Here is a 27,762-nt window from a genome sequence, read left to right on the forward strand (position 1 = left end):
CTGGGCAGTGCTCTCTTCCCATCTGCAGCTGCCATGGGCAGGCAGGGTTCCATGGGGGTGACTTCCCACATGCAATGCCCTGTCTGCCAGCACCCGAGGGACGTCCTGCTTGCCAGTCCTGTCTCACATTCCCATGCCTGCCAGCCCCAGCCTGCTGGCTGCAGCAACTGCGATCTGGGGCATCTGACACGTTCTCCGCCATTCCAAGGGCTGCTTCCACTCCTCCAGTGAGAGCGAGCCTCGGGACCAGAGGAACGGCCCAAACAACCCTGATTGTGATGAGAAACAATTGTTACCGTGGCTCTAAGCTGGGAAGTTTTGCGGTGTTTGGCTTTGTAGCAAAAGGTAACTGACACCCCTTTTATTTAGGGGTCTGTCCTTTCTCCAGTGATTTGTCACGCCATCTTCACTGTATCCTAAGTTTCCATTTTATGGAGTCTGTTTCTGGACTTTCCATTCTGTTCAGCTCGTCTGATTCCGCACATACCAATACTGCAGGTTTAATGACAGAAGCTTTCTAGTGTGCTGCAGTGATGTCTGGATGTACCACTAACTCTAAAAACAAACACACAAAAAAGAATGATTTTCCTGGAGAGTCTTGCCTTGTCAAAACTGGAATTGAAAATAATCTTGACTAGCTCCATTTTTTTAAAAAAACTGAGAAGCATTGACATCTGTATGTTAAATTGTGTTATCTTAAAACTCGGTATATTTCTCAGTGTTTTAATCTTTTCCTCACTTGTCATTATTTTTTGAAGTTATTCCTAGTTATCTTTTTCTTTTTTTTGAGACATGGTCTCTCTGTCACCCAGGCTGGAGTGCAGTGGTGCAATCATGGTTCACTGCAGTCTTCACCTCCTGGCCTCGAGCTATTCTCTTGCCTCAGCCCCCCAGGTAGTTGGGACTACAGCCGTGAGCCACCATGTCCAGCTAATGTTTTTTATTTTTAGGAGAGATGAGGTCTCCCTATGTTGCCCAGGCTGGCCCCAAATTCCTAGACTCAAGTGATGCTCCTGCCTCAGCCTCCCAAAGTGCTAGGATTATGGTGTGTCACCATACCCAGCTCCTATATATCTTTCGTAAAAATTTTATCTTGTACATGCATTCTTTTTTCCTTTTTATTCTTTTAAACTTATTAATGTCTATTGATTCATATACATAAATTTGCTTTTCAGTCATCTTGCTGAGTTTCCTCATTGTGCCTTAACTTATTCATTGATTTCTTGGGATTTCCAGAAATGCTGTTGTATCATCTGCAAATAGAAATCATTTGCCTCTTTGGTGGGGCACAGTAGCTTATGCCTGTAATCCTAGCACTTTGGGAGGCTGAGGTGGGAGGATCGCTTGAGCTCAGGAGTTTGAGACCAGCCTGAGCAACATAGCGAGACCTCATCTCTACTAAAAATAAAAAAAATTAGCCGGGGGTGGTGGTGCACACCTGTAGTCCCAGCTACTGGGCTGAATGAGGCGGGAGAAACACTTGAGCCCAGGAGGTTGAAGCTGCCGTGAGCTGTGACTGCACCACTGAACTCCAGCCTGGGTGAGAGGGCAAGACTCTTGTCTCAAAAAAAAAAAAAAGAAAAAAAAATTGACCTCTTCCTTTCTGATTCAGATGCCTCTAACTGCATCTGATTGCATTGGCTGAACCCTTCAACACAGTGTCATAGAGAAGTGAAGATGCTTACCATGTCTTTTCCCTGATTTGCACAGAATGCATTCATTGTTTCTCCATTCAATTAAATTCTGGCTTTTGAACTCAGGTATACTCTATCATTCCCAAAAAAGTATCCACTTATTTAAGTGTTTTATATACCAGGAATTCGTTCTGGATTTTGTTGAAGCCCTTTTGTCAGCCAGGGAAATGATCACGTGGTTTTTCTTAGTTAAGATGATGGATTTCCTAATATTGAACAGTTCTTGCATTACTGATGTAAAATGCTATTTGGTCATGAGGTATATTAGTTTATATGGAATATGCTACTAGATGTTTGATATGTGATTCACAATTTTCTATTGGTGACATGCAGCTTTGTATTTATGTAACTTTTATCAGGTCTAGAAAACAGTGCCAAAATCACTGCATAAAAAGCATTGGGAGGCAGGTGCAGTGGCTTACCTTTGTAATCGCAGCACTTTGGGAGGCCGAGGTGGGCAGATCACCTGAGGTCGCCAGTTTGAGATCAGCCCGACCAACATGGAGAAAACCTGTCTCTACTAAAAATACAAAATTAGCTGGGTATGGTGGCACATGCCTGTAATCCCAGCTACTGGGGAGGCTGAGGCAGGAGGATCACTTGAACTGGGGAGGTGGAGGTTGCAGTGAGCTGAGATGGCACCATTGTGCACTCCAGCCTGGGTGACGAGTGAATCTCCGTCTCAAAAAAGAAAAGACAAGAAAAAGCATTGGGAAGTTTTCCTTCCTTTGCTGTGATCAGAAACAGTTGTAACAGTGAGATTATCTGGTTGTGAAGGTCAGAAGAATTCCCTGTGAAACAAAATGGGCCAGTTAAGCCGTTAATTACATTTTCTATTTCTCTCATGGGAATTTAAGATTTCTTTTTCTCCTGAGTCACTTTTGGCTAATTATTCATTTCAAATTTATTTGCATAAAGTCGTTCAAAGTATCATCACTCTAAACATTTTTTCCGCTTCAATATTCAGTCCTGTGTTGGTTTCTCATTTTTGGTGTTTCGTTTTCTTGTCACCTTGATTTGGTTAGCTAGAGGTTTGTCTACTTTCTTTTTTCTTTTCCAAGACCAGCTTTTTGTTCATAAGCTTTACTATTTCTTTGTTCTGATTTTTTTTTTTTTTTTTTTTTTGAGGAGGAGTCTCTCTGTCTCCGAGGCTAAAGTGCAGTGGTGCTATCTCAGCTCACTGCAACGTCCACCTCCCAGGTTCAATCGATTCTCCTGCCTCAGCTTCCCAAGTAGCTGGGATCACAGGTGTGAGCCACCACGCCCGGCTAATTTTTGTAGTTTTAGCAGAGATGGGGTTTCACCATGTTGGCCAAGCTGGTCTCGAACTCCTGGTCTCAAAGCAGTGTGCCTGCCTCAGCCTCTCAAAGTGCTGAGATTACAGGCATTAGCTGCCACACCCAGCCTTGCTTGTTATTTTGCAACTGTTTCTCCTTTGTTTACTTTAATCTTTTCCTAATTTTGCATTTGATGTTTCTTTTTCATTTTGGATGTAATTTTCTTTGCCTCATTGCTTTAATTGCATCATGGATTCTGATACAAGGTGTTACCATTTTGAACAAATTCTATGGTTGTGGTTTGTATTTGTCCTCTGACCCAAGAGTAATTTAATAGAGTTAGTAACATTTCCAGTAGGGAATTTTTGAGTCTTTAATTTCTAGTTTTACTGTACTGTGATTAGAGAGTATGTTTAGATTCTCTCTGCCTTGTGGAATTACTGAAGTTTCCTTTGTGCCTTAATATGTGGCAAGTTTCCATAAACGTTTCAAGGGAGCTTGGAAAGGTGTTTTCTCTGTTACTGAAGCGCAATGCTTGGTATCATATCCATAAGAAACTGAAGGCTTCTAGATAATTTCATTTTGGCCTCTTAACCTGTCTTGGATTCAGAGTGGCAATGTTAACCTTTACGAACGTGTTTTTTTTTTATTCTTACCTATCCTGCAGTTTCGGTTTTTTGAAGACTGCTGTTTTATGTGGTGCATAGATACTCCTGTCATGTCTACATTGGGAATTGCAGCTTCTAGCATTATCAAGTCACTTTCTCATGCACATTGTTTTTAAGGCTGATTTCTACCTTGTCACACATCAAGACTGTAACTTGCTTCCTCGTCTAATTTGGTTTCATAGCTTTACCCCTCCATGCACATCTTTATGGGTAGCCTTTAGCCTTTCTGAATTTTTGTCTTAGGTGTCCCTCTAGAGTATTGGCAGAGAGTTGGTGGGTTTTGCTTTGTGGTCTGGGGTAGATGGAATGTATTTGTAGTCTATACCCTAGCTATGACTCCCTTTATGGCAGGGAACACTTCTCCACCCTCTGACGCTGGGCTGGGCATGGAGCAAAGTGGTCAATGGGGTTGTGGTGCACCTGGCGTGAGCAAAGGTGTGCTATGTGCTTGGGGCCAGGCTCATGCTCCTGCACTCCAGCCTATTGCCATGACCAGGACAGGCCTCGACCGGTGGGGTCAGGAGAATGAGGGATATGTGGAGCAGTCCTAGACCCCCTATGGCTCAGACTGACCCAGTTCTAGACCAGGGGAACCCCGTGCATCTGCAGATGGGGGCTGAGAAATCAGTGGTTGTTTCCTGCACACTTTGGGGTTGCCAGAGAACTAGGGTGGCGGTAGCTTATGGATACAAGGTCTTCAAAGACCTTTCTCTTAGCAGGGGAGCTAGGCATACTTGCATTTTGATGTAGCTGGTGTCTTTGGTTTGTTCTGGAAGGTTGTTTGCTGTTGTGAATTCACTATGTGGAGTATGGCGTCCTCGTGTGGCTGTCATTCTGAAGACTGGTCTGTTCCACTCTCCCTTTTTGGCTTGGTTATTTTTTCTGTATTTAGGAAGGCTTTATTTTTGTTCTGGAGCTGTATTAGTCAGTGTTCTCCAGAGAAAACTGAACAAATAGGACAAACACACACACTCACACACTCATGAGGGGATTTATTGTGGGAATTGATTGGTTCATGCCCTTCAGGAGGCCAGGGAGCCCCAGGATATGCCAGTGGCAAGCTGGAAAACCGGAAAGCCCATGGTGCAATTCAGTTCGAGTCCAAAGGCCTAAGAACCAGAACAGCTGGTGGTGTCCCTCTCAGTCCCAGGCCACAGGCCTGAGAACCTGGGGGCTTCTGGTTTAAGACATGGGGTCCAGAGGCCCAAGAACCTGGAGTTCTCATACGCAAGGGCAGGAGGTGGTGGATGTCCTAGGTCAAGCATAGAACAAATTTCCCCTCCTTCCTCCTGTTGGTTGTATCTGGGCCTCAGCAGATTGAAGCAGGCCTGCTCACACTGGCGCGGGTGGCCCTCAAGTCAGTCCACTGGGTCAAGTGCTCATCTCTTCCAGAACCCCCCCACAGAAACACGAGAAATCACGTTCTCCCTGCTCCCTGGACATCCCTTAGCCTAGTCAAGGTGACTGCTAAAATGAGCCGTCACAAGGGCTGCCTTGGTAATAGTGACTTCTGCTAATGCCCACGGTGCCCGCTTTTCCTAACTGGCCTTGTGCTATTATTGAGCACTGTCAGCTGCAATAAAATCACCCGACTCTCACCTGCTAACAGTGCAGCAGCGGATAGGCTGACTGCCTTTCCCTTTCTCTTCCTTCTCTTCCAGTTTTTTAAATGCATGGGTGCTTTTCTGGGTTTGGTAGTGCAATCATGCCCTCTTGCGCTGCTAAGGTGAATTGCAGTTCCCGTAATAAAATACTTTTAGGTGGGCTTGGTGAATCTTTGACAGCATCTCTGTGATGAGGCCCCCCTCTTAGCTGCTTCCTTCTTGCTCTTCATCACCAAAGCTCCCAGACACCCTTCCGAGGTGCTTCTGGCCCGATGGCCTGTCCAGGTGCTTCCTGTAGCTCTTGCTTAGCAGGTTGCCTTTCTCCTCTCAGGGCAGCTCCCTCCTCCTGCTCTGTGCATCACACCTCCACAGGGACCACCCCATTTCCTCCGGCTGTGCATCCCCCCCTGGCTGCCCCTGGCACCCACCCAGGACCTCCACGTGGACCCCCTCATTCCTTTCCGCTGTGTACCCCCCACCCCTGCACCCCCCCCATGACCTCCACAGGGACCTTCTATCCCCTCCAGCTGTGCACCCCCCCACCCCACTCAGGACCTCCAAGGGGACCCTCACCTCCTCCAGCTGCACATGCCCCCCTGCATCCCACCCAGGACCTCCATGGGGACTCCCCACCCCGTCCGTCTGTGCAGCCCCCTGCCCTTGCACCCTACCCAGAATCTCCATGAGGACCCCCTCAATCCCCTCCCACTGTGCATCCTCCCCTGCCCCACCCACAACCTCCACAGGGACTCTCCACCCTCTCCCACTGTGCACCCTCCCAACCCCTGCACCCCACGCACAACCTCCACAGGGACTCTCTACCCTCTCCCACTGTGCACCCCCCCACCCCTGCACCCCCCCCACAACCTCCACAGGGACTCCCCACCCTCTCCCACTGTGCCCCCCCCCCACAACCTCCACAGGGACTCTCCACCCTCTCCCATTGTGCACCCCCCCATCCCTGCACCCCACCCACAACCTCCACAGGACTCCCCACCCTCTCCCGCTGTGCACCCCCCTGCACCTCACCGGCAAGTGATTCTACATCAACTCTGCTGCTCTAAGATGTTGATTTTCCCACTGACCTTTAAGTGAATTTTGTGGTTCTTGCTCTTTCCCAAACACAGTGTAGGTCTGACAGCTATAGGTGACTGTTTCTTTGCTTTGGAGACTTGGTCTTGCTCTGTGGCCCAGGCTGGAGTGCAGTGGGGTGATCATGGCTCATGTAGCCTTGACCTCACTGGTTAAAGCAATCCTCCTACCTCAGCCTCCAGAGTAGCTGGGAACACAGGCAGGCACCACCATGCCTGGTTAATGTTTTGATGTTGTAGAGATGGAGGTCTCACTGTGTTGCTCAGGCTGGGATTACAGGGGTGAGTCACAGCATGTGGCCCCTCCTTGTTCTTTGAAAAGTTCTCAGAGGGTGTGAGAAGAGATTCCAATTCAGGTATTATCCTCTGGTATTTTCATTTTAGAATGTGTTCTTCTCTATTAACTACATAGAAAATGACAAAGTGCTTCAGGTTCTACGTATCAGATTTAATTGGAACACTTTACTGTGGAGGTGGGGGTGGGGTGTGGTTAGGAATAATAGACAAGAAAAGCTTTCCCTGAGGGCCTTGAAATTCCTGAAGCTCCACGTTAGAAATGAGGGTGGGTGATCTTCACCCCATGCCTGCAAGCAGCAGCCGCCAGGTCTTTATCACAGGCCTGCTCTGGGCTGAGCGGTGAGATGGGGTCTCTTGAAAAGTGGGCACTGAACTGAATGCACTGAGCTAAGAGGCATCTCAGGGGATACCTGGCCTCCAGCAGCACCAAAACGGGGTCCATGGTCATCCCAGGGACTCAGCATTGTGGTAGAACCATGGTGTCCCCCTCTCCAGGCTCCAGTCCTCGCCAGAATCACCAACTCTGTCAGAAACTCGATTATTTCTTTCCGTTTGTTCCTTGTTCGCCAACACAACACTATCTGCATGGCAACACGTTATGGGACATCCGTAAGGTGGAATGTTATGCAGACATTATAAATTGCTGAGTCTTCCACTGCCTCATCACAGTGGATTAAGGGAAAATAGCATTTACACACACACTGTTACTAAACTGTATTCTGTAGAGTACACAGGTTATTGTTCAGAGATTTATTCATATATGCACACCATCTTTTCCAAAGGCTCTAAAAGGTCCAGCAGAAAGAAACGCATTGAATTGCGTGCAATGCGTCATTCCCTAGAGGTGTGTGACTGATGACACTTTCCACGTGGGGCACCAAGCAACACTGACAGTACCGTTTGGGAAGCACTGCAGAGATGTAAACTAGGTGACTGAGAAATATGTATGGAGGGACGGTGGAAGAACAGTTGGCCACATACTCAATGATACGTGATTTGAGGTAGTGAGCTTATGGGGACTTTTTTTTCCTGTTTTTCATCAATCTATTCTCACTAGGTTTACTACATGTTAAAAGACACTCGACATAAGTTAAAACACAATGTCTAAAAGCCTCTGACCACTGCCCCAATTTTTACTTAGCAAGGCATGCCAGCGGGCCCCAGGGCCTTGCCAGCACGGTCCCCACCTCATGTTCTGGGCCCTGATCTCATGTTGCCGCCACATGGTGTCATGCGTTGTAGCACATTTCCTGCTGTGCTCCCAAAGCATTCACTTAGGAAATCCACTTTGTGCTCCATGTTGAGATTACAGTATGTACAAAGACAGACACTGTCTTGACTTTTTGACCTTTACTGTCAAAGGACATGCATGAACAGTAACAAAACAATCAAGGCTGGTATGGCTGGAATGTGAGGGGAATGTGACTGTTGAGGGGCAGGCAGGGGCCATGTGAAGGATGGGATTTCTTTCCTCCTAAGGGCAACAGGAAATCACCGATAGGGCTTTAAGCAGGAGCACCGTAAAAAAATGACTCCATGTCTAGGCAGCTGGGTGTAGTGGCTCACGGCTGTAAAGTCAGCACTCTGGGAGGCCAAGGTGGGAGGATCGCTTGAGCCCAGGAGTTCGAGATCAGCCTGGGCAACATAGACCCCGTCTCTACAACAAAAAACACTATAGTCAGGTATGGTGGTACGCCCCTGTAGTCACAGCTACTCAGGAGGCTGAGGTGGGAGGATCACAGGTGGTCAGGGCTGCAGTGAGCCGTGATTGCACCACCACACTCCAGCTTTGCCAACAGAGCAAGACCCGTGTGGGGAATAGACAGGGGTTCCCCCAGGAAGGCCAGTGCCAAGGCCAGGGAGCTCTAGTCCAGGAGACAGACATGAGGGCCTGCAGTGGGGTGAGACGTGAAGAGACGCAGATGGATTCCAGAAGCAGCAGGAGGCACAAATCAAGAGAGTTCGGGGAAAGATGGACAGGACACCAGGGAGAAAGTCACGAGCAACCCCAGGTCCTGGTTTAAATAGGTCAATGGTGATGTCATTCACCAGGACAGGGAACAGAGGAGAGGACCAGGTTTCCGCTGCATGGGGCTATACGGTGAAGAACATGGTCATGGAGGGCTTGCAGGGCTGGGCTGTCAGAAACACCAAGGGGACATGGGTGCCCAGAGTAGAGGTCTGGGCTGGAGATGACATGTGGAAGCCAGGGGCATGGAGAAGGTGGACTGAAACCGTGGGCTTGTGTGAGGGTGCCTCAGGAGAGGGGAAAGGGAGGAAGAGGGCTTGGACTTGACCTAAGCCACACACGAGCTCCGTGGAGGAGGACTGGCCTGCACAGGAGACTGAAGGAGTCTCCAGAGAGCAGAAAGGGCACATGGCCCAGAGGTGCCCGGGAACCAGCATTTCAAGGAGGCAGGCACGAACAGAGTCACAGCTGCCGAGGGGTCAGGGAAGCTAAACATGTTCCTGGGATTCGGTGGCACAGAAGTCACGTGCAGCCAGGGAGGAGGAAGAACCATGATCTCAAGGTCTGAGTCAGGTGTCTCCCAGCCAGACTTCAGTGTTAAGGGAAGTCGGGGGGGGATGAGCAAACCGGTTTCCATACCTTTTTTAATTATGTCAGTGATCGGTATTCTCAAAGACCAGCTGCTGCTGGTGGTGTGACCTGAACCCCTGCCTCTTCCAGCCATCCATTCATTTTCAGATAGATGCATGCCGACAAGCCCAGTCCTGGGGCTGTCACTGGACACACACAGGCGGATCATGCAGCTCACAATCTCAGGGCAGGGGGAGACAAACACAATCCCCAGAAGATCAGCACCTTGGAGCCCTGGCCTAGCTCACCTACCTCCAGCAGCTCCTGGGCTGTAGATCTGCGTAGTAAAAATCAAACCCTGAGGCAGAACCGGGTATTTCAGGGAATTTTTGTACCCAGCTTCTCTTGAAGGGCTCCTGAATAGTCTGTAAAAGGGATGGATGCCCAGTTGCAGAAACAGGCATTGTGCAAGGCACTTGTGTGTGTGCACTGAAATGGCTGGTTTCCTGGTTTCAGTCTAGATGAGCCAGTAGTGGCTATGAATGAGACTGGAAGAGGGGGCCCCTGTGAGAACATCTTTCAATCAGAATGTGCTGTACGGAGGGAGGGCCAGAGTTCATTTTGGTCACCAAAATTAACTTTTTTTTTTTTTTTTCCCCCCACTAGTTAGATATGCCAGTTCATTTTATCCCATGCACTGAAAGTTTAAAGTGGTGTTCTCAGGAAGTATGTTTGGCCAGGAAAGGAGAAATCGTAGAAGCCAATTACATCCTCACAGGCCCCTTCCTTCCAGGAGAATGACTTTACCATCTTGGCTTTTGTACATGATATGAGCCAACATGGAAACGCAGGCTGCTCTGAACTCCTGTCATCATCCATCTTTACTGGGGACTGGGCCACTGGGTATTTTTTTCCCTAAGTCATAATCAGTGTACCTCAATGCTTAATAGAATTCATCCCCTCTAACTCCATGAAAGGACCATCACTTGTTGAAAGTTGCTAGAAATTATAAATACCTTTGAAACCTTCTATTGGTTGTGATGTGTCCCTTTATTTTAAATTTTGTATCAGTGTCCTCAGTCAGTCCAATGTCTTCAAGGAAAGTGAGTGCCCAGAGTCACAACAAGTAATGGGGAAACTCATCAGCTGGAGATCTGGGTCTGGCCAACAGGGCAACTTCTGGACTTTTCAGAAAAAGTGAGAATCCGAGAGTTTCAAAGGATTTATTTGATTTCCCCACATGATCACAACCATGGTTTTACATTGATAGAGTCTGTTGCCACTGACAAACAGAATGCAGATGAAAACAAACGCACTCCTTTCCTCTCAAAGGTACACAGTGGGGGTGCCAGGCTTCTTGTGAGGGAGGTGTCCCTTGAAGTCTCTGAACAGTCTGGGGATTCAGGACCTGATTCTAATTGCTTAAAACAACTCGGAGGCAAAAGATATTTTCCAAGAGGAGATGCATGCTGTGTGCAGTCTCGATGTGACTGCACACAGAAGGGCGACGCAGATGCATCTGAATGGAGGGCAGGCCTCCTCCCTCTTGTCCTGTGCTCAGCACCCCCACCTCACCCTGCTCAGTGTTGCAATGCTGCCTTGACTATTGTTGTTACATAAAATACAAATGTACTGGTTTCTCAGGCAGGAAGGGTGATATTTTACAAGGAGAACTGTAAGACTGTGCGTGCTTACCTGCGGGCACAGAGCTTCCCGTGGCGCTGAGTCAACACCCAGCATCAGCTGTGAACATCTGTCTTTTCAGCTCATTAAAAAAAACAAGAGGCTCCTGCCGCATGCAGTGTGTGAGGGAAAGATCACTGCACTGGGTGCTGAAGACATTTTTAAGCAAGATGTGCACAGCATATTAGGATGAACTTTATTTTTACATTGTTGTACAATTCATTGGTAAACTTAAAAAAATACAAATACATGATTTGATTGTTGTCCCAGAAAAGACTTTTGTCACATTGCCAGCTGTTTCCCTCAGTGTCTCCTGCTCCTGTCAGCAATTCTGTATGTAACTGCAATAATTTGTGACTTGAGAAAGGTGTGCCAAAGGCGTCCTCACAGTGAGAAGGGACCAGGCAGACATCCTGGGGCCCTCGGCCGCCTCCTGCCTCCCCTCCCAGGGGATGTGATGACAGGACCCCGAAGCTGTGGCTCTGACAGGTGGGGATCTCTAAAGGGGACAGTCCCATGAAAGACACACGGGGACACCAGCTCACTGGGAGCTTTTGCTTTCCCAAACAAGATGTGGGCAGCATGACTCCAGCCTCTGGAACCCAACAATGTATCTTCCACAAACTTTTGATAAGCTTGCAAACAAAACAGGATGAAACCTCACTAGCCTGAAGGAACACACTGAGTGCGGCGGGAAACCCCGGGAAGGGCTCAGTGGGTTCCAGCAGTTCCTTACGCAAGGCCCTGCTGCCCAGCACAGCTCCAGGACACACCGAGGACAGTGCCACAGGCTGGCAGCCCGAGGCTGTGGAGCTTGCAGGATGGCGATGGAGAGGGAGAGTTTCCTGAAAGCCCCTCCTGGGGTTTTCTGTCTGTTCCTATTCATTACTGCTACCCTTCAGAAAGAGCAATTCTGTGCCAAACGGCCTGAATCTTTTCTGGAACAACCTAAAGGTTACAGTTAGACTCTCCTCCCGGCACAGAAGAGGGTGAGAAAAGCTGACATACTCAATATGTAATCGCTTTACTTCAACGATGTGTTTACAGTCACACCAATACATTTTGCAAACGCACAATACGCAGAGCGCAGCCTCACAGCTGACGCCAGATGACATGCAGCAGTTTCACGCTTCCAGGTCGGAACCACCTTCTCAAAATTGCGAGACAGAGCGTGCTTTGGGGAGCCTGGCTTTTAAAAAAGACCCAAGAATTGATGAGTCGGGGACACCAGGGCGCTTCCCTGACAGCCCAGCCTGGACCCAATCACACGGTCCCATGCTGTTTCTTTCTGAGCAGACACCAAAGAAATGCCACGCCAATGGGAGGACACAGGTGGGCGGGTTAAAGTCACATTTTTAAAAAGGCTAAACTCTAGATTGCTGTATTTGCTCTCTGTGGAGATTAACAAAGTGCTTAGTTTGCAGATTTGCTGGTACGGTGATCTCAATGATATGACCGAGGGGGGGAGGGATGTGAGGAGGGAAATCGGCAAAACCCTGGCCAGCCGGCCAGCCAAGGTGACACACAGCCAGAGGGGGCTCCCCTCTCCTCCTGCCGTCCGGCCACGGCTCACCACGCTGTCCACTGAGCACGCGGCCCCGCGGCCCGCAGAGTCAGGCGTGAGCTTCGCCCTTTCTGAAAGGGCCTCCGCCTGGGCAGGCGCCGGGGGGCAGTCCTCGGGTCCCATGGCTTAGGAGCACAGCACTGACGGCTGCAGTGGCTCGAAAGGCTGAAACTACAAAGTATGGCCCGTGGGTGACTCGGGCACAGACCCGCCGCGTGCAGGTCTGGCCCCGGGGAGCGCATGGTGTCACCACAACACAGAAGCGACAAGAGCACAGCTGAGAGTCATGTGATGCCCTGGCAGCTCACTGGACCATGGGAAGGCAGCGGGGGCTCCGCCGGGCACTCGTCGGCTGGGGTCACACGGGCCACGGTGATGACACAGGGGTTCTGCTAGCACATGGCTACATGGAATTACGATGATCACTGCTACCACTCAGAAAACAAAACAGGAAACACACACACCGCCCTGGGTTGCTAAACGCTAAAGTCAACCTTCAGGTTCGAGAGTGGTTCCTGATGAAAACACTCTCTGAGGGCTTCGGCCTGGTGTGGGTTGGAGGCGGGATGAGGACGTTATGGTGTTGGGGAGACGAGGATGAGAGCTGGTCACTTTCATGTTGGAGATGAACACTTCTGCCGTGTATGGGTGCCCCTCTCGGAGGACTCTGAATGAGTGTGCGTCAAATCATATGCGCATAAAAGAAACATGGATCATGGAGAGTCACAGTTATCGCAGCCATTAAAGTGTCTAAGAATCCGTGTAACCAATGTCCTAAGACAACCAGCTTGTAACCAGCTGTCCTGAGTTGCTACTGTAGAGTGTACTGCAGTTTAGCTATTTGCTTACCTGAAATAACAGCATTATAATACTATTTATGATAGTATTCTGTTAATAAGGATTTATACAAAGCAATACTGGACTTTTTAAACAGTTAGATGCTATGTTACTTGGCACAGTTAGTAATGATTGTGTAAAGATTTTAGCCAGTCCTAGAGGGACTTCTTTGTATGAAAATATGAAGTATCTGAATTTGTTCCTAGCATTTAGGGTTTGGTCTATTGTCTCACACACCCAGCTAAGGTACTGTCTTCCTATTAGGTAAGTGGAGCTCCTTGTAAGGTGGGTATTGCTAATGTGGACTGAAACGCCTGCCTTTCACACACAAGTACTACCTATACAGTATATATATATATATTTATATATTTATATATTTATATTATATAAAGTTTACTTACGTATTTTCATCAACCATATCAGGTCTACTTATTTTTTTGCCCATTGTCAATAAAAGAGCAATAATGCAGCAAGTTTTGGGGTTTGTTTTGTCTGTTTTTGTATCTCATTTCTTCGTTTTCTAGGTTGGGTTTTCATATGCATGTACATTAGGGCACAGGGAGCTGAGAGCTGGAGTGGGGGAGGCAGTTCAACACTACTTGGCTGGCGGCACCGTTTCAAGGCTGATGGTGTCTGAGGCCCACCCATCCCTCAGACTGAGGTGAGCAGAGCCCAGGGTGCCAACAAGAAATGAAATCTGGGCCTTTGTTCCACACAACACCAGCCCTGTGGGCTCCTGGGGCTCCGGTTGGGCTGTGAGGGGCAGAGGGGAGAGATGGCAACAGAAGTGCCCCGGGTTTGGTGTGCGGCTGGCGACCCCCGGGCGTGCCCTGTGTGGTGTGCAGCTGTTTCAGGGAGCCTGGGACCCCTGCCCAGGCTGTCTACACAATTGTGCTGATGCCGCTGGGTTTGGCCTTGCTGCTGGTGGGGGGCGGCGGGGCAGGGGGCTGCCCATGGTGGTGCGCTGTGTGCCCCACGTGGGCCGAGGGCAGCGGCGGGTGGCCGTGGGCGTGGGCCCCGTAGGCTGGGTGGCCCCCATGGGGGCCGTGGTGGTACTGGTGTGCGTGCTGGATGTGCTGGGGTGGGTGGTGGTGGTGGTGATGATGGTACGGGGGAGGGTTCTGCATGTGGCAGTACTGGGTGTGATGCCCGTGCACGGGGGCCTGCGGCAGCCCCTCTGGGGGCCCCAGGTGGTGGCCAGCCATAGAGTGCTGCAAGTGAGGCAGGACCACCGGTGGGTGGGGGGGTGGCAGGGCTGCGGCTGAGGGCAGGTGGGCCTGGGGAGGAGGGGGCTTCCCTCTCTTGCTCCCGAATAAGGAGCCCAGGAGGGAAGATGAGTTGGGCATAGTCTGGTGTGGGCGAGATGGACACTCTCGTGTTGATGTAGCTCTCCGGCGCATGTGAGGACTGCTAATGATGGACCCCTAAAAAGGAAATTCATAGAAATCAAAATTAAAAGATCTTCAAGCACTTAGGTCAGAATGATTTTTTTTTTTTTCAAATGTAAAAATTCACCCACTGACTGCTAAGCTTTTAGTTCAACTCACTGGCCAGAGGGTGGGGCTCAGTGAGGCTGGACTGGGCCCCGCCTCCTCTCACTACAGTGCAGGGCAGCTGGGGGTTACTGGCCTTGACCAAAGTGGGGAGTGAGGGCAGGGGAGGGGCCCATCTCTCTGACCACCACGGCAGAAGTAGGACTTCTGGTCTCATTCTGACAAGCACTTTGGTCCTGGCAGCAGCCTGAGGTTTCAAATTGGAACCCCTAGGTTGGGGTGTCTGTGCGCTGTGTGTGGCGAGTGCAGAGGAGCTGATGTGCCTGGAGGAGGAGCCCTGCTCCTGCTGAAAACAGGGCCCTCAGCTCTCCTGGGACTGCTCAACTGGTCTGAGGGCATGTGATCCGCCCATGTGGGTCCTGAGGTCTCAGGGGAGGTGGTGACAGGGACAGGTGGGGCTCAGAAACCTTGTCCTCTGGGAGAATGGGCTGCCTAGGCATTTCACTACAGCTGCCTACTGCAAACCAAACAAGGAAAAAGAAGGTAACAGAAAAAGATCTGCAAGCTGAGGTAGAGATGTGAACAGTAATACAGAGATGGCCGGAGGATGAGTGAAATATCATGAAATCCACACTGAATCTCTTTCTCTCAAGACACTCCTCCTCCCACAAGCTAAGCAATTCCATGGTGTCCTGCCGCAGACACACAGCAATCAAACTCCAAGAAGAAAGCGATGAGGATGGGCGGGCGTGGAAGTCAAGGGTTCAGCAAAAACATCCAACAGCAAGTGTGGAGGGTGAGTGGGAGCCGGGTGGCCCGGGCGGGGGTGCCGGAAGCTGGGGATGGTCAACCATGCTCAGGGACCACAGGTGATGGGGTTAAGCAGAAACCAAAACACAAAATCCAGAACCACCCCCACTGTTGAGTCCAAAACAAGCGGTGAGAGGCATGGATATTTCTAGGCACAGAGAAGCTGACATGCACAGGGTTCCAGGCAGGCAGGGGCGGGGAGTGGGTGTCTGCATCTCTGTGCAGTAGGGGAAGGAAAAGCAAAAAAAAAAAAAAAAACAAAAAAAAAAACAAAACCCAAAAAAAAAAAAAAAAAACCAAGACAACAGATATGAACTGAGGACTGGGGAAGGCGACACAGGACAGCCAGCTGGACAGAGGCGCTTCCTACTTACTTCCACATTGCTCTCTAGCGATCCCGCACTGCTGCGACGCCCTCGCTTCCCTGCCCAGAACATGCAATACCAGAAGTTAGACGCGGACATGAGGCTGGGGGTGCTGCCTGCCTGATGCCACGCTGCTGCCACAGAGCCTGCACCCCTGCTGGGAGCAGGCACAGGTGCCGGGCCCACCTGCCCGCAGGAGCCAGGTGTGAGGGGTGGGAGGAGGGGCTCAGTGGGGAAGCCAGCAGCAGTGCAAGAATGAATTTTAAAAATAAAGTTTTCGAAAAGCAAAAATTTTTTTTTAAACCAGCCCCAATTTTGTACTCCTCCTGGACCAGGAGTCTGTTGAGAGGGACCCTGGGGCTGAGGCATGTGTACAGGTGGGCCTGACGCCCCCAACTTGTGTGTTCACCCCTGACTCGGGTGAATGGGGAGGGGTGAGGGCAGCTTCCACATAGCTGCAAACAGCATGGCAGGTACTGCATGCCTACCTTCAGTGATTGCCATATATATGTGTATATCCGCACACACACATATATGCTCCCACCTCCTTGGCAGGACGAGCACTGAGGGTGAAGAGGAAACAACTTCACATCCCCGCTTCCTCCCGGCTGCCCGCAGGAGCTCAGTTTTGGTTTGTGCAGTGCCCTGGCCAGGGGCAGGAGACAGGGTTGGGGACTGCCGGAAACCGCCTTCCAGCTTGGGATTCCTCTGCTTGGCACCACCCCCCAAAGGAGCCACAAAGCCTTCCCTAAGCCAGGAGGTCTCTGCCAGCATCTTCGTCACGCCCTAGCGCAGAGCACACAGTAGGCACTCGGCATGCGGGGTCCGTCAGAGCAAGGCCAGGTCTTCCTCTTGGCTCTGGGTGCATAGGGCCCAGGCCCAGCCTGGCCCCGCCCAGCCTCCACAGTCCCTCCTGAGGACTTCTCCGTGGATTTTTTGAGGAACACCAAGCCTGGAGCATGACAGGGGCCCAGCTCTCTGGGAGTGGGGATGGGAAGAGGGAGGGAGAAACAGTCCTCCCCACTTGACACTCTAGAAGCTTCCATCTGGGCAGCATCACCATGTATTGAGCACTACGCTGGACATGTCAACCCTATAGGCGCCACTGTGTCCATATCAGAGAGAAGAACACTGAGGCCCAATTCTCACAGGCAGCAGGGTTCACACCCAGACCTGCTCACCCGACCGCCTCTAAGGCTGGATAACTTGGCCATGCTGCCTTCAGAGCTGGACCCTAGGCCGGGTTGGGCCCAGGAGCCTGGAAGAAGGAAGCAACTGCTGGGCCTCCCCACTGTGCCCCGTCCCCAGCCTCTGGGAAAGCTACTGCACCTCCCAGCTAGCCCAAGGCCACCAGCCAGTGACAGGTGGAGGAAGTGCTGTGGGCTTCGAGCCTCCCCGTGCCATCTGAGTGTGCTGGGCTGTGCCTTGGCATGGCTTCGGCCTGGGCATCACAGCACAGACTCAGGGGAGTCCAGTTCCTCTGCCTTGTCTGCTGACCCCAAACCAGAGGTCCAGGTGGGAGTTGGGGTCAGCAAAGGGCTTTGGGTGGCTCTGGCTTGTGTGACGTGGCCCTCAGAGACCACTACTGGGAAAGGGCCACACGGCACATCAGGGCAAGAGGGCTCAACACCAGTTGCTGAAGACTAGGACAGCCAAGTAGAACCTTGGCCCTAATTCTCAGCCAGAAGTAAGAGGAGGCTCACATTTCCTTATTTTTCAGCCAGTATGGGAAGAAGGGCTGACCTTCCTTCCCTTCCTGCCCAACACAGTGGTCCAGGGACATGGAGCAAAGTAGAGTCCAGCCTCCCAGGACATGGCCTCTCTCCTCCACCCCGCTCTTGGGTGGCCACGGCCATCAGACACTCAGGACATTGTGGCGCCATGTGGAAATGTGGAGGGACAGAGTGCCAATGTCTCTAGGTTTTCAAATCAGCTCTCTAGCCTACCCCTAACGCCTGGGACTTCTCTGGCTGACTAAAAACCAGGGCCAGAGGGGAGATGGCCTCCCCGTCTGTAACCGGCAACTCCTTCTGGCTGGCCTATAGCTTCCGACAGGACCTGGGCCAGCCCTGAAGGCTGGGGTTGGGGGTCCACATAGTGTCCCCACCTGGAGTTGAACATGGCCCTCCTTACCCCTGCCCAACTTGGGTGAACACTTAGGAGTTCCTTACTTGGCTGTTTTGGAGTGACGCTGAGTGTCTTACAATCTACTTTCTCAATGTCTCAGGTCAGCAAGAGATGCAGGGTGACCCCAGGGCTCCCTCTGTGCTGAGTCCTAGAGCCCTGTGCTCACAGGTACACCCACAACCATAACCGCCCACAGCCAGCCGTGCAGATATCCCATGCATACGCAGCCTCCCACACCTGCCCTGGTTCACCGGCTGATGAAGTCAGGCAGGCCAGAATAGTGGCTCACACCACACACGTGCTGATCAGGCCAAGCCAGCCCTGGGCAGAGCCTGGAGGGACTTGGAACCATTTTTCTTGAAGGGCTCCCAGGATGATTCTTCACAACCTTTTCAGCTTCCTCAGAGTCAGGGCAGGGCGTCACGTGGCAGTGCTCTCCTGCCCACCCAGGATCCTCGTCCTGTGACCCTCAACGATGCTGTGGTTGGGCTGGTGGCCTTGCTCGGTGTCAGTGACCATAACAGAAATGATAGCTATGCACACTCGGCCGGCACTGCCTGAGCCAGGCATGCCTGAAAGGCTTTCCATGCATCGACTCCTTCGCTGCAGCTGGGGAAACGGGCCCACAGGGTCTGACCGCTAGAGAGCGCAGGCGGAGGTGGGGGATGAGCTCAGGCTGTCTGATTTTGGCATCTGCGTGCTGCACCATGTTCTCTGCTGGGCCTGACATGGTGGGGAGGGATGTGGCCAGGGCAAGAGGAAGCACCACCTTCTCTGGGCCCTGGCCTGCTTCACACGTGGCAGGGGCGCTTCTCTGTCCACCCACCACTGGTGCCTGTCACTGCTCCCCTGTAACGGGACATGGAGACTGCTGCAGGCAGGTCCTCTCCGTAAGGACTCAGAGCTGGGCAACTTGGCCAGGGAGGGGCAGGAGGGCCGCTGGGGGCCACTGGTCAGTGTCCATCACCACTTGGCTGAACCCTGTTTCCATAGTCCTTGCTGGGTCCTTGGTCTTGGGTCAGCAGGGCTCTTGTGCCACTGGAATGAGCACCGGGTGGGGAGTCTTAGCCCAAGGGAGACCAGGGCTGAGACACCAGGCAATGCACTGCAGTGGGGCCGGTGCCAGCCCCCTTCCCTCTAACTCTTGGCACAACAGAGGCTTCTGCAGTCTCCTGAGGATGGGTTCCTTCAGGCACCATCTACGGCCACTTCATCAGTCCCCTGGCTTCATGTCTGTGGTATGTCCTCCCTTGGATGGATGTCGAGTGCAGACCTGGGACAGCTGCTCTCAGGGTCTCCTGCTCCAGGAGCAGTGACGTGTCAAACATGGAGGGGACACTGTCCCGCAGGCTCACCTCTTCCACAAGCTCATCGTGGTGTTTCAGGCTCAGTGCTGTGAGGGCCGTGGTGAGTGAGGTGGGGCCATGCTGCCGCTGGGGAGCTTGCAGCCCCCATCTGGTCCAGAGCACATCTGACCTTTCCTGCTGCCAGCCCTGCCCCTCCCCAGGAAGGCTGCCAGCACCTGCCTGTCCCGATGGGAGATCACAGGTGGCCTCTCCCCAGCCTGGGGCCTCGGCAGCTGCCTGGACTCAAACCCCACCTCGCTTCACCCCCAAACCTTTCTGGGTACAGGGGGGTCCCTGAGATCTGTTCCTCCTTTTGTTTCAATGGCAGGCCCAGGGTGGGGTCTCAGTCCCTATTGTCCGTCTGAGCTCAGAATTCCCAAATGACAACAGCAATCGTCACCCTACATGAAAGCAGCTGGCCGTGGGCCCACCCCTCACACGAACGTGGGGCCGGCACGTGGCTGTCCAACCCCCAAGCTCTGGCAGAGGGTGGACAGCTGAGGTCCTGACTGCTGGGCCCTGGGGTGGATGGCGCTCAAGGGCCTCGGTTCTGGCAGAACTGCTGCTGCCTGAGAGGGGCTAAGGGAAGGGAGAGGGCAGGGCCTGTCACACTGCACAAACTCAAACGGAGGCTCTAGCCCACAGCCTGCAGAGGCCCAAAGCAGTCCAGTGACATTTAGCTGTGTTTCACAAGGCCACTGGGAAAACCAGTGGTTCTCAACCAGGGATGATTCTGTCCCCCAGGGGATACCTGGCAATTTCTGGAGACATCAGTGACTGTCATGACAGGGAAGATATTACTGGCAACCAGTAGTAGAGGCCAGGAATGCGAGTAAACATCTTGCCAAGCCCGGGACGGTCCCCCAGCAAGGAGTCACTTGGCCCAAAATGTCAATCAAGCCGAGGTTGAGAAGCCCTGGGTTCAACCCTCATGCTGGCAACTGGCAATGAATTTCTGATTTTTTTACCATGGCAAATAATAATAATAATGACAAAACGAAAACAAAGGAAAAAATCCAACTTAAAAAAAGGGCAGACTCCAAAGGGCCTGAGAGGGACTAAGCTGAGGGGAGGCAAGGCTGCTGACGGGCAGGTGCGGGAGGGAGTCCTAAGGTGGGGCAGGTGGGACAGGCAACCCCAGGAGGGGGGGTTTTCCCAAAACAGGCACACCAGGCTCCTGGGGCAGACCTGCGTGGGACAAGCTGGGCCACTGCAGCCCCAGGCAGTCCCCGGGGCCCCTCCCAGGAGAAGCTCGCTGACTGGTGGACAGACTGTTCGGCGGAGGGCGGCTATGATACCCTCCCGTACACTCCTTGAGCAGCAACACAGGCTGCAGCGGCACGAGCCGGCACCCACCGGTCGGCCAGTGCCTCTTTTCTCTTCTGCCCCACAAGGGAGAGCCTGGGCCACAGCTGCTGGCAAAAGCCCCTGAGCCTTGCTGCTCCCGGTGCCCCACTCCCAGGAATGTAGGCAGTTTCAGGGGTGCTGCTTGCTTGGAGGTTAAACAGCTGGCAGCAAATTAAACACACACAGAAACAAAGAAACAACCACAACATCACAGTTCCCACCAGGGCTTTCCCGGACCCCGGAGCCAGCCCTGGCTGCTGCTCAATGGCCTCTGGGCTGGACGAGGCCCGGGTTTCCCAGGAGAGGAGGCCCCGCAGGGAAAGCAAGACCGGGGACAGTGGGCAAGGGGGCGCCAGACAGATTAGCGGGTTCCGCGCAAGTTCATTCATCAGCATGAAGCACAGGGACGCGGCCGCACAGAGAGCACGGGACACAGCCGCCGGCTCACTCGGGCTAGAGCGACTTCCCAGATCAATAAACAAGTAAATAAAACCCCTGGAAGAAGAAAGGGAAAATGGGGGTGACTTCCCCAGCTAATTCGTGTGCAATGCCTTTCTTTTTGACGTTTGGGTCCTGTTTCCCTGTGTCTTTTTGGGGCGCCCTTTCTGTATGTCACACGCTGCTCTGCTTTGCGGAAGGTCAGGGGAAATGCCGCACTGGCCTCGCCGCAGGCCCTGCCCCGCGTGATGCATGCCCTGAATGCAGACGCCCTGCCTCGGTCTTGCATGCGCTGGGCTAGCAAGGTGGTTCTAGGTCAAGCTCTTACCGGCTTCCGAGAGGTCCCGCAGGGAGCTGCTGAGGGCACTGCGCTTGAGGCCCTCACCGCTGGCATAGCTGTCGTCCAGGCAGGCCCGGCTCAGTGTTCCGTTGCCCGACTCCTTTTTGAGGCTGGAGCACTGGGACATGCTGGGCCGCACGACGCCTTTCTGCTTCTCAAGCTCCGCTGGAACAGAGAGGGTGAGGGTCCTGGTGAGAGGAGCACAGCCTAGAGTGGGCAGGAGACGGGGCCTTCTGCTTGGAGCTAGCACTGTCCTGAGCCACCATCTGCTTGGAATGGGGAAGGGTTGTTTCTGGGAAAGAGGGTGTGATGGCCACCCTGGACAAAAGAGCAGAAAGGAGATCCCAGGAGGGAGGCTAGAGAGACCAGAGGGCCTTGTGACCTGCAGGAAGGATAGTCACCTTCCAGGCTCGGGAGTGGACAGGGAGGCACAGACTTGCCTGGGTCTGAGAGATGAGCAAAGATTAGCCAGGGTCTTCCACAGAGAGGGCAGTGGTAGGGAGTCCCATGTGCCTCCCAGGAGTAGACCTGGAGCCAGGGAGTAGACCTGGAGCCAGTGATGGCCTTGGCTGTGTGACCCATCAGTCGGTTGAGCCTGATGCAGAAGATGACGAGGTGCAGAGAGGCCAGCTGGGAACTCTGCGGGCTCTTGCGCACGGGATGACCAGAGAGCCAGGGTATTTTGATGGACATACGACAGGCAACAGGTAGGGCGGGTCATGGATTGGACTCCCTCTGTGCCTCCTGCAGCCTGGGAACACAGACTGCCCCATCATGTGGCCATAGGGAAGGCCAGAAAAGACTGGGGGACATCTTGTCTCTGTGAGCTCAGAAGTCACTGCCCTGACATGGGGAGGCAAGTGCCAGAGTCTGGCAAGTCTCGGCCTTCTGTCCATGAGGCCTGGTACTCACACTCTATCCTGTGCTTCTCCATCTCTTGGACTTCCGCAATGGACTCCCGCAGGTCATCAGTGAATTTCTTCCGGTCTTGAGGGTTGGGGGCGTTGAAGTTTATTAACACTTTGATATCTGCTCCAGGGACAGACGAGGTGAGCCGGATGCCATTGGGGTAGTCTGCAAAAGGGAAGGAGAGGGGAGGAGGCCCACGGGTCTCAGTGTGTTCTCTGCAATCTCCTCTGTGGTCAGGAAACAATGGTAGGGCTGAGTTGTGCGTGAGCCTGGGATAAGTGCCGGGAGTCCAGCCTCCGCAGTGGCAGGCTGCAGGGGTGCAGAGCAACCTCATCTCCCGACTTGGGAAAGATGGTCTGTGTCGCTCCACATGTGACTCAGGGACAAAAGTGGTCGAGCTCAGGGGAGGCTGCTGGGGCCACCATTCTTCCCTAACTTTAAGGTTGTGGAGACCCAGCCCCTGACTTCCAGGTCCTTGGGCACTCTGCCAGGTGCCGAGTCCTGGAGGAGGACAGAGGTTGCGTCCTGAGAAAGGTGGGAGTCTTCTCTAGTCATCTCAGTTCTGGACAGCAGTGAGCGCCATATTCTCCCGAATGGCCTGTGGCCCACAGCTCCCATGGGGTGCACTATGGGCACTCCACAGCCAAGGAACCCTGTGCCCAGACCTGCCTGGTGCCACCTCCAGGCTCTCAGGGTCCCTGGGGCTTTGGTCTCCTGGCAGTGCTGCTCCGGCAGCGGGAGTCACTGGCAGAGCATCAGCCACTGGATGTTTGAAGGTTCTTGGACCAAGTACCAATCCCACCTTGGCTCAGACCAGGTGGGCCTGTGGGCAGCTGCAGAGTGCTCCTGTGTGCATATGTGTGCACATGTATGTATATGCAGCCCATTACTGCCACGTGGGAACATGTGCCTAGTGACACCAAACCTTCTGATTTTCAGAGAGGCCCAAAATATCTACATTTTGATGTAGAGACTGGCTCAGCAAACTTTTTAAAAATATGCAAACCATATAAAAGATAACTGAGCTGGGCCTGCCTCCCAGGCTGCCAGTTTGAGACCCCTGGAATGACGGCATGTCCTATAGAAGCTGCAGGCTTGGCTCTTGCCAGCACCCGGCACCCACGATCTAAGGCCAAGCCCTGGGACCACAGACATGATCCAGGTGCAGCCTCTGCCCTGATGGTCCACAGTGGTCCTGGCCCCCTGCTGGGAGCTTTGCTGCCAGGATCTCACTAAGTTCCCACCCTAGCCCTGGGCAGCAGGGGTCAATGCCACCATCTCAGAGAGCAGGCTACTGCTGGTCAGGACAATGTGGGGATGGCACTGGCCTCCCCTGGGACCAAGGCAAGGCATGACTTGCAGCCTGCGATGGGACAGGAATGGCAGGAGGTGGGGAGGCGGCCAGGGCAGGCATGCCGTGCCCCTTGTTGGGCACGTGGGGAGCAGGGCATACAGGGAGTGCAGGGTCTCCTACCGGGCTGTCCCTGGTCCCACTGAAGACTGAAGGGGACAGAGAGCCCCAGATCCAGGCGCAAGGCCTGTGGTTTTGGATGGTCCAGCTGCAGGTCCCTGACACTGTTCTAATCCGCAGATAGAAGGCTGATTAGACAGACAGTGACACCTAGTTCTGAGAGGATAAGGGACCCCTACTGCTCAAGCACGGACACTCAGCTTCTTTCCCTAGGACACTCCAGGTGGCCCCCTGCTCCCCAGCCCAGGAGGACTGGCTCAGCCTCCAACAGGGAAGGGACAAAGGAGGGGGAAGAGAAGCCGTGGAGAGTGAAAGGAGCAAGGTAAAATGGAAGCCAGTGGGGTGCTGCAGGTGTGAGCCTCCCAAACTCCCAGGCCTCACCCAGGGCCTTCCAGCAGGGCATCAAAATTAACCCTTGCAAAGCACTGTGTTCCAGCAGCTATGATGGGGGCCCTGTGGCAGGCACTACCTTACAACCCAGGCAACAGAGGCCAGAGGGGTTGCAGAGCCAGGCCACACAGCAGTTGAGCCAGAGCTGGGATCTGAACCAGGCTGAGGGGCTCAGTTCTTCACTTCCGCGGACACTCATGGGTTGCTGTCGCTTGTGTTCTGGGCCATGTTTGCATATCACCTATGACTTAATGTTTTTCTATCAACATTTTATTTAAATAAATGTATTTCTGCCATAAATTTAAAAATCTTATCACCTGCAAGAAACGAAGTACCAGTAAAAGCAAACTGAGTGTCTGTCCAGTGTTATTACATGAGGCTCAGCTGACTGATGGGCCTCTTGAGGGTCTGTGCCTACAGCTCACCGGAGCTCCTAGCTGCAATCTGCTCTCTGGGGATAAAACAGGGGTGAGCGTCGAAGCCCCCCGCGGTTCTGTCCTCAAAGCAGCCAGGAGAAAGAGCGTAAGCTGGGACATGTGCTCTTCCAGGCAGGCCCTGGGGGCAGACTTACACTGGTTCTCGAAGAGCAGGACCTGCATGCCGTACAAGGAGAAGGACTGTCGGAAGCTGTACGTCACCGAGTTCTTCTTCTTCTGGAAGATCTTGGTGACCTGGAGGCAGCCAGAGACAGAGCTGAGCTACAGTGTCTCGGGGGGCACTGACTATGTGGGACCTCTGGTCAGAGGACCCTCCTGGAGTTCAAAGTCAGGAGGACAGGGACAAGCCCACGTGAGTGGAGGGCATGGGCTTCCACTCCAAGACTCGGACAACGGTTCCTGTCCCCGCAACCCCGATGCCATCTTGGCTGGCAACAAAGCCCCACAACCTGGCACAGAGGCGGTAGGCACTTCACAGCATGGAGCCCCCTCAAGTGCCTTCTCACAGCCAGGTGAGGTGTACACACCTGGGGCTTGGCACCTTGAGGGGCAGGAATGGACAGGTGGTGCTCACTAGCGCTGATCTTGGTAAGAAGCCATGGCTTCCTTTCTCGGGAACAACCAGAGTGTGAAGCTATGCCTGGTGATGGCCTGCAGGGAGACTGGCCCCTGGGCTAGCGACGTGATCCCTGAATCCCAGCTGGCCCGCCACGGTCCTTGGCTGCTATTCTGGTCTACAGTAGGAAAGGAACTTTCCAGTGTGGCAGCCAAAGGCTGGGCTGGGAGGGGAGAGGGGAGCTCACATCTCCCCGGTCTCCAGGGCATGCCAGGCACCATGTAAGGTCTTACGTCCAGGACCTCACTGGACCCCTGCCACCTTCTGAGAGATTCATCTTACAGAGGAGGAAACTGAGGCTCAGAGATGTGAAGGGATTCGCTCAAGGTCAGGAGTTCTTCATAAAGGATTTGAACTTACACGTCTGATTTCAACATCAGTGGTCAGAGAGGGGTAGTCAGTCCTCATACCCAATCAAGAACATGGGCATCTTTGGCGAGAAAGCACGTGGCATGCAGGGGTACAGAAATCCAAAGGACAAGCTCTCCCTTCTCTCTGCAGTGGGCACTTCTGCCCCTGTCTGGCTAGCATCCATGCCACCTTTTTTTCTGGCAAGAGCTCCCCAGTTTCCTTTTGGGGAAACCTCCAGCCCTTGTTTCCTTCAGTCCATAGGTCTTGCAGGGACCAGCTCAGGGCTCCTGGAGGTGGGGCTTGGGACCTAGGCCTAACCAATCAGAAAGCACTGCACCTGCCTGGCCTGGAGAGGCTTAGGGAGGGATGTGCAGCGACAAGCGCTAACTCTGCAACCTCTGCTCAGTCTAGGAAGAGGATTCTACAGTTGCTCAGCAGACAGGATCAGGTCTGGAGCTGCTGGGGCCACCTTCCCCTTCCTGGACAGAGCCTGTCTGAGGAAGGGGCCTGCCCGAGGAAGCATCACACAAGGTACAGGTGCAGACAGCACACAGGAGTGCTGCTGACGTTGGCAGAGGCTCTGGAAACAGCTGGTACTAAAGCCAAAGATCCCCCTCTGGACCTGTGCATGAGCCAATGAAGTCTGTCTTCATGTGCATCAGTGTGAAAGACACCAGGAAAACCTTCCCTTTTGCACCCCCACATGCATGCACATCTTCCCCATGCAGCCAGACGTGGACCCCGGGCTCAGGCTTGAGGTCCCTGCTACAATGCCTTGTGGGTGAGCCACATACCACCAGGAGGTCGTTGAACAGGAAGATTTCTCGCTGGTGTAGTCCGAGTTTCTGGGGCTTGTTTGGGTCTGGAACCTCAAAGAGCCGGCAGTAGCAGACCAACCGACGGTGGGGCAGAGAGAGCACCTGTGTGGGAAGAGGCTGTCCTGCCACGGCCGCCCAGCTCTCCTCTAGGAGCCCTGGGGGCCGCAGTGGAGAAGTCTAGCCCTTCAAGCTAGAAACCCGGCACGTGGGCCTTGAGTTAAAAAATGCCTTCCCTCACAGACATTGTAGAGCAGATATGTCTTTTGGCTCATGGCAGTTTCCCGTACTCTGTTCTCAGGAGCCACTATTTAAAATCCCGTTATCTCTGCTCTCCTGAAGGACTAGGGACGTGCCCCAGCTTCTGCTGAGACCTCCTTTCCATTCTTTTGGGCAGGTACCAGGCTTCTTAAACTATCACGTTCACCTGGGAGCCTCTGGCCAGACAGCGAGTCACATTTTGAGCCCCCACAAGTGCCGGTCATAAACATGAGGCCACTGAGCCCTGCAAAAGTCTTTACAGAGAGAATCTGCTCTAGATGAGGAAAAACTGAGGCACAGAAGTAATGACAAAACTAGGAAGTGGCAGAGCCAGGATCCAATTCCAGGCCCCAGGACTTTTCCCACCCAACCAAGCCTCCCCATAAAAGATTCCTATGGTCCTGATGCCTGAAAGACTCTCCAAAATCCTGAGCCAGCAGCCAACACTCTGTGGCACTTGCCCTGGACCCGTCCTCTGCTCCCCACATCTACCCTGAACATGCCCCTGACAGCTCACGCAAGCTCCCAACATGGTCATAGCTCCAGCTGCCCTTGAGGCCCAATGCCTCAGGGCGAGGGATGAGCCATCAGGGCCTGGCTCTGGGAGTGCCCAGGTTCATGCAGGATGGGGGAGACGGTCAAACGGGTGGGATCCCCGGGATCACCGTCCTGAGGCCAGGGGCTTGACTCTGCCAGGGGCGCTCTAGGCCAGGGCTGCCTGAGTTTGGCACATCTGGGGGTTAAGATGAGGGGGAAAATGTGGCCCAGCCTGGGGTGCTTAGGTTGCAAAGGTGTGAAGGAGAGAGGATGGGAGGGTTCGAGGAGCACTGGCTGGAGGTGGGAGGGGCCTGCTCTTGCAGGGGAAGCTGGGGAGGGTGAGGGCAGGCAGAGCGGCTTTCAGGACTGAGGGACAAAGTCAGTCCACAAGGAGGGTCATGGTGAGCAGCCCAGTCACCCTGTGTGCATGTGTGCATGTGTCCTGGGGCGTGTGG

General features: G+C 53.1%; 1 protein-coding gene and 1 long non-coding RNA gene across 16 annotated transcripts in view; one reads left to right on the plus strand and one right to left on the minus strand.

The window, feature by feature from the left end:
• The window catches only part of LOC129397376 (uncharacterized), a 68,013-nt gene that overhangs the window by 10,503 nt on the left and 29,748 nt on the right, over positions 1 to 27,762 (plus strand). The gene's annotated exons all lie outside the window — the stretch shown is intronic.
• Positions 10,380 to 27,762, minus strand: part of IQSEC1 (IQ motif and Sec7 domain ArfGEF 1) — a 382,440-nt gene continuing 365,057 nt past the window's right edge. For 7 of the 15 annotated variants that reach the window (XM_034955853.4, XM_034955854.3, XM_034955855.3 and 4 more), the window contains 6 exons: positions 26,489 to 26,614; positions 24,862 to 24,961; positions 22,433 to 22,594; positions 21,509 to 21,685; positions 15,932 to 15,981; positions 10,380 to 14,678 (listed from right to left, as the gene is read on the minus strand). In XM_034955853.4, coding sequence (XP_034811744.1) covers positions 14,136 to 14,678; positions 15,932 to 15,981; positions 21,509 to 21,685; positions 22,433 to 22,594; positions 24,862 to 24,961; positions 26,489 to 26,614 — 1,158 coding nt within the window. In that variant the 3' untranslated portion in view covers positions 10,380 to 14,135. The remainder of the gene's footprint in view (positions 14,679 to 15,931; positions 15,982 to 21,508; positions 21,686 to 22,432; positions 22,595 to 24,861; positions 24,962 to 26,488; positions 26,615 to 27,762) is intronic. The other 8 variants (XM_034955859.3, XM_055109513.2, XM_055109511.2 and 5 more) reach the window with 3 other exon arrangements.

This window comes from Pan paniscus, chromosome 2, assembly GCF_029289425.2.
Source record: "Pan paniscus chromosome 2, NHGRI_mPanPan1-v2.0_pri, whole genome shotgun sequence".
Classification (NCBI taxonomy): Eukaryota; Metazoa; Chordata; class Mammalia; order Primates; family Hominidae; genus Pan; species Pan paniscus.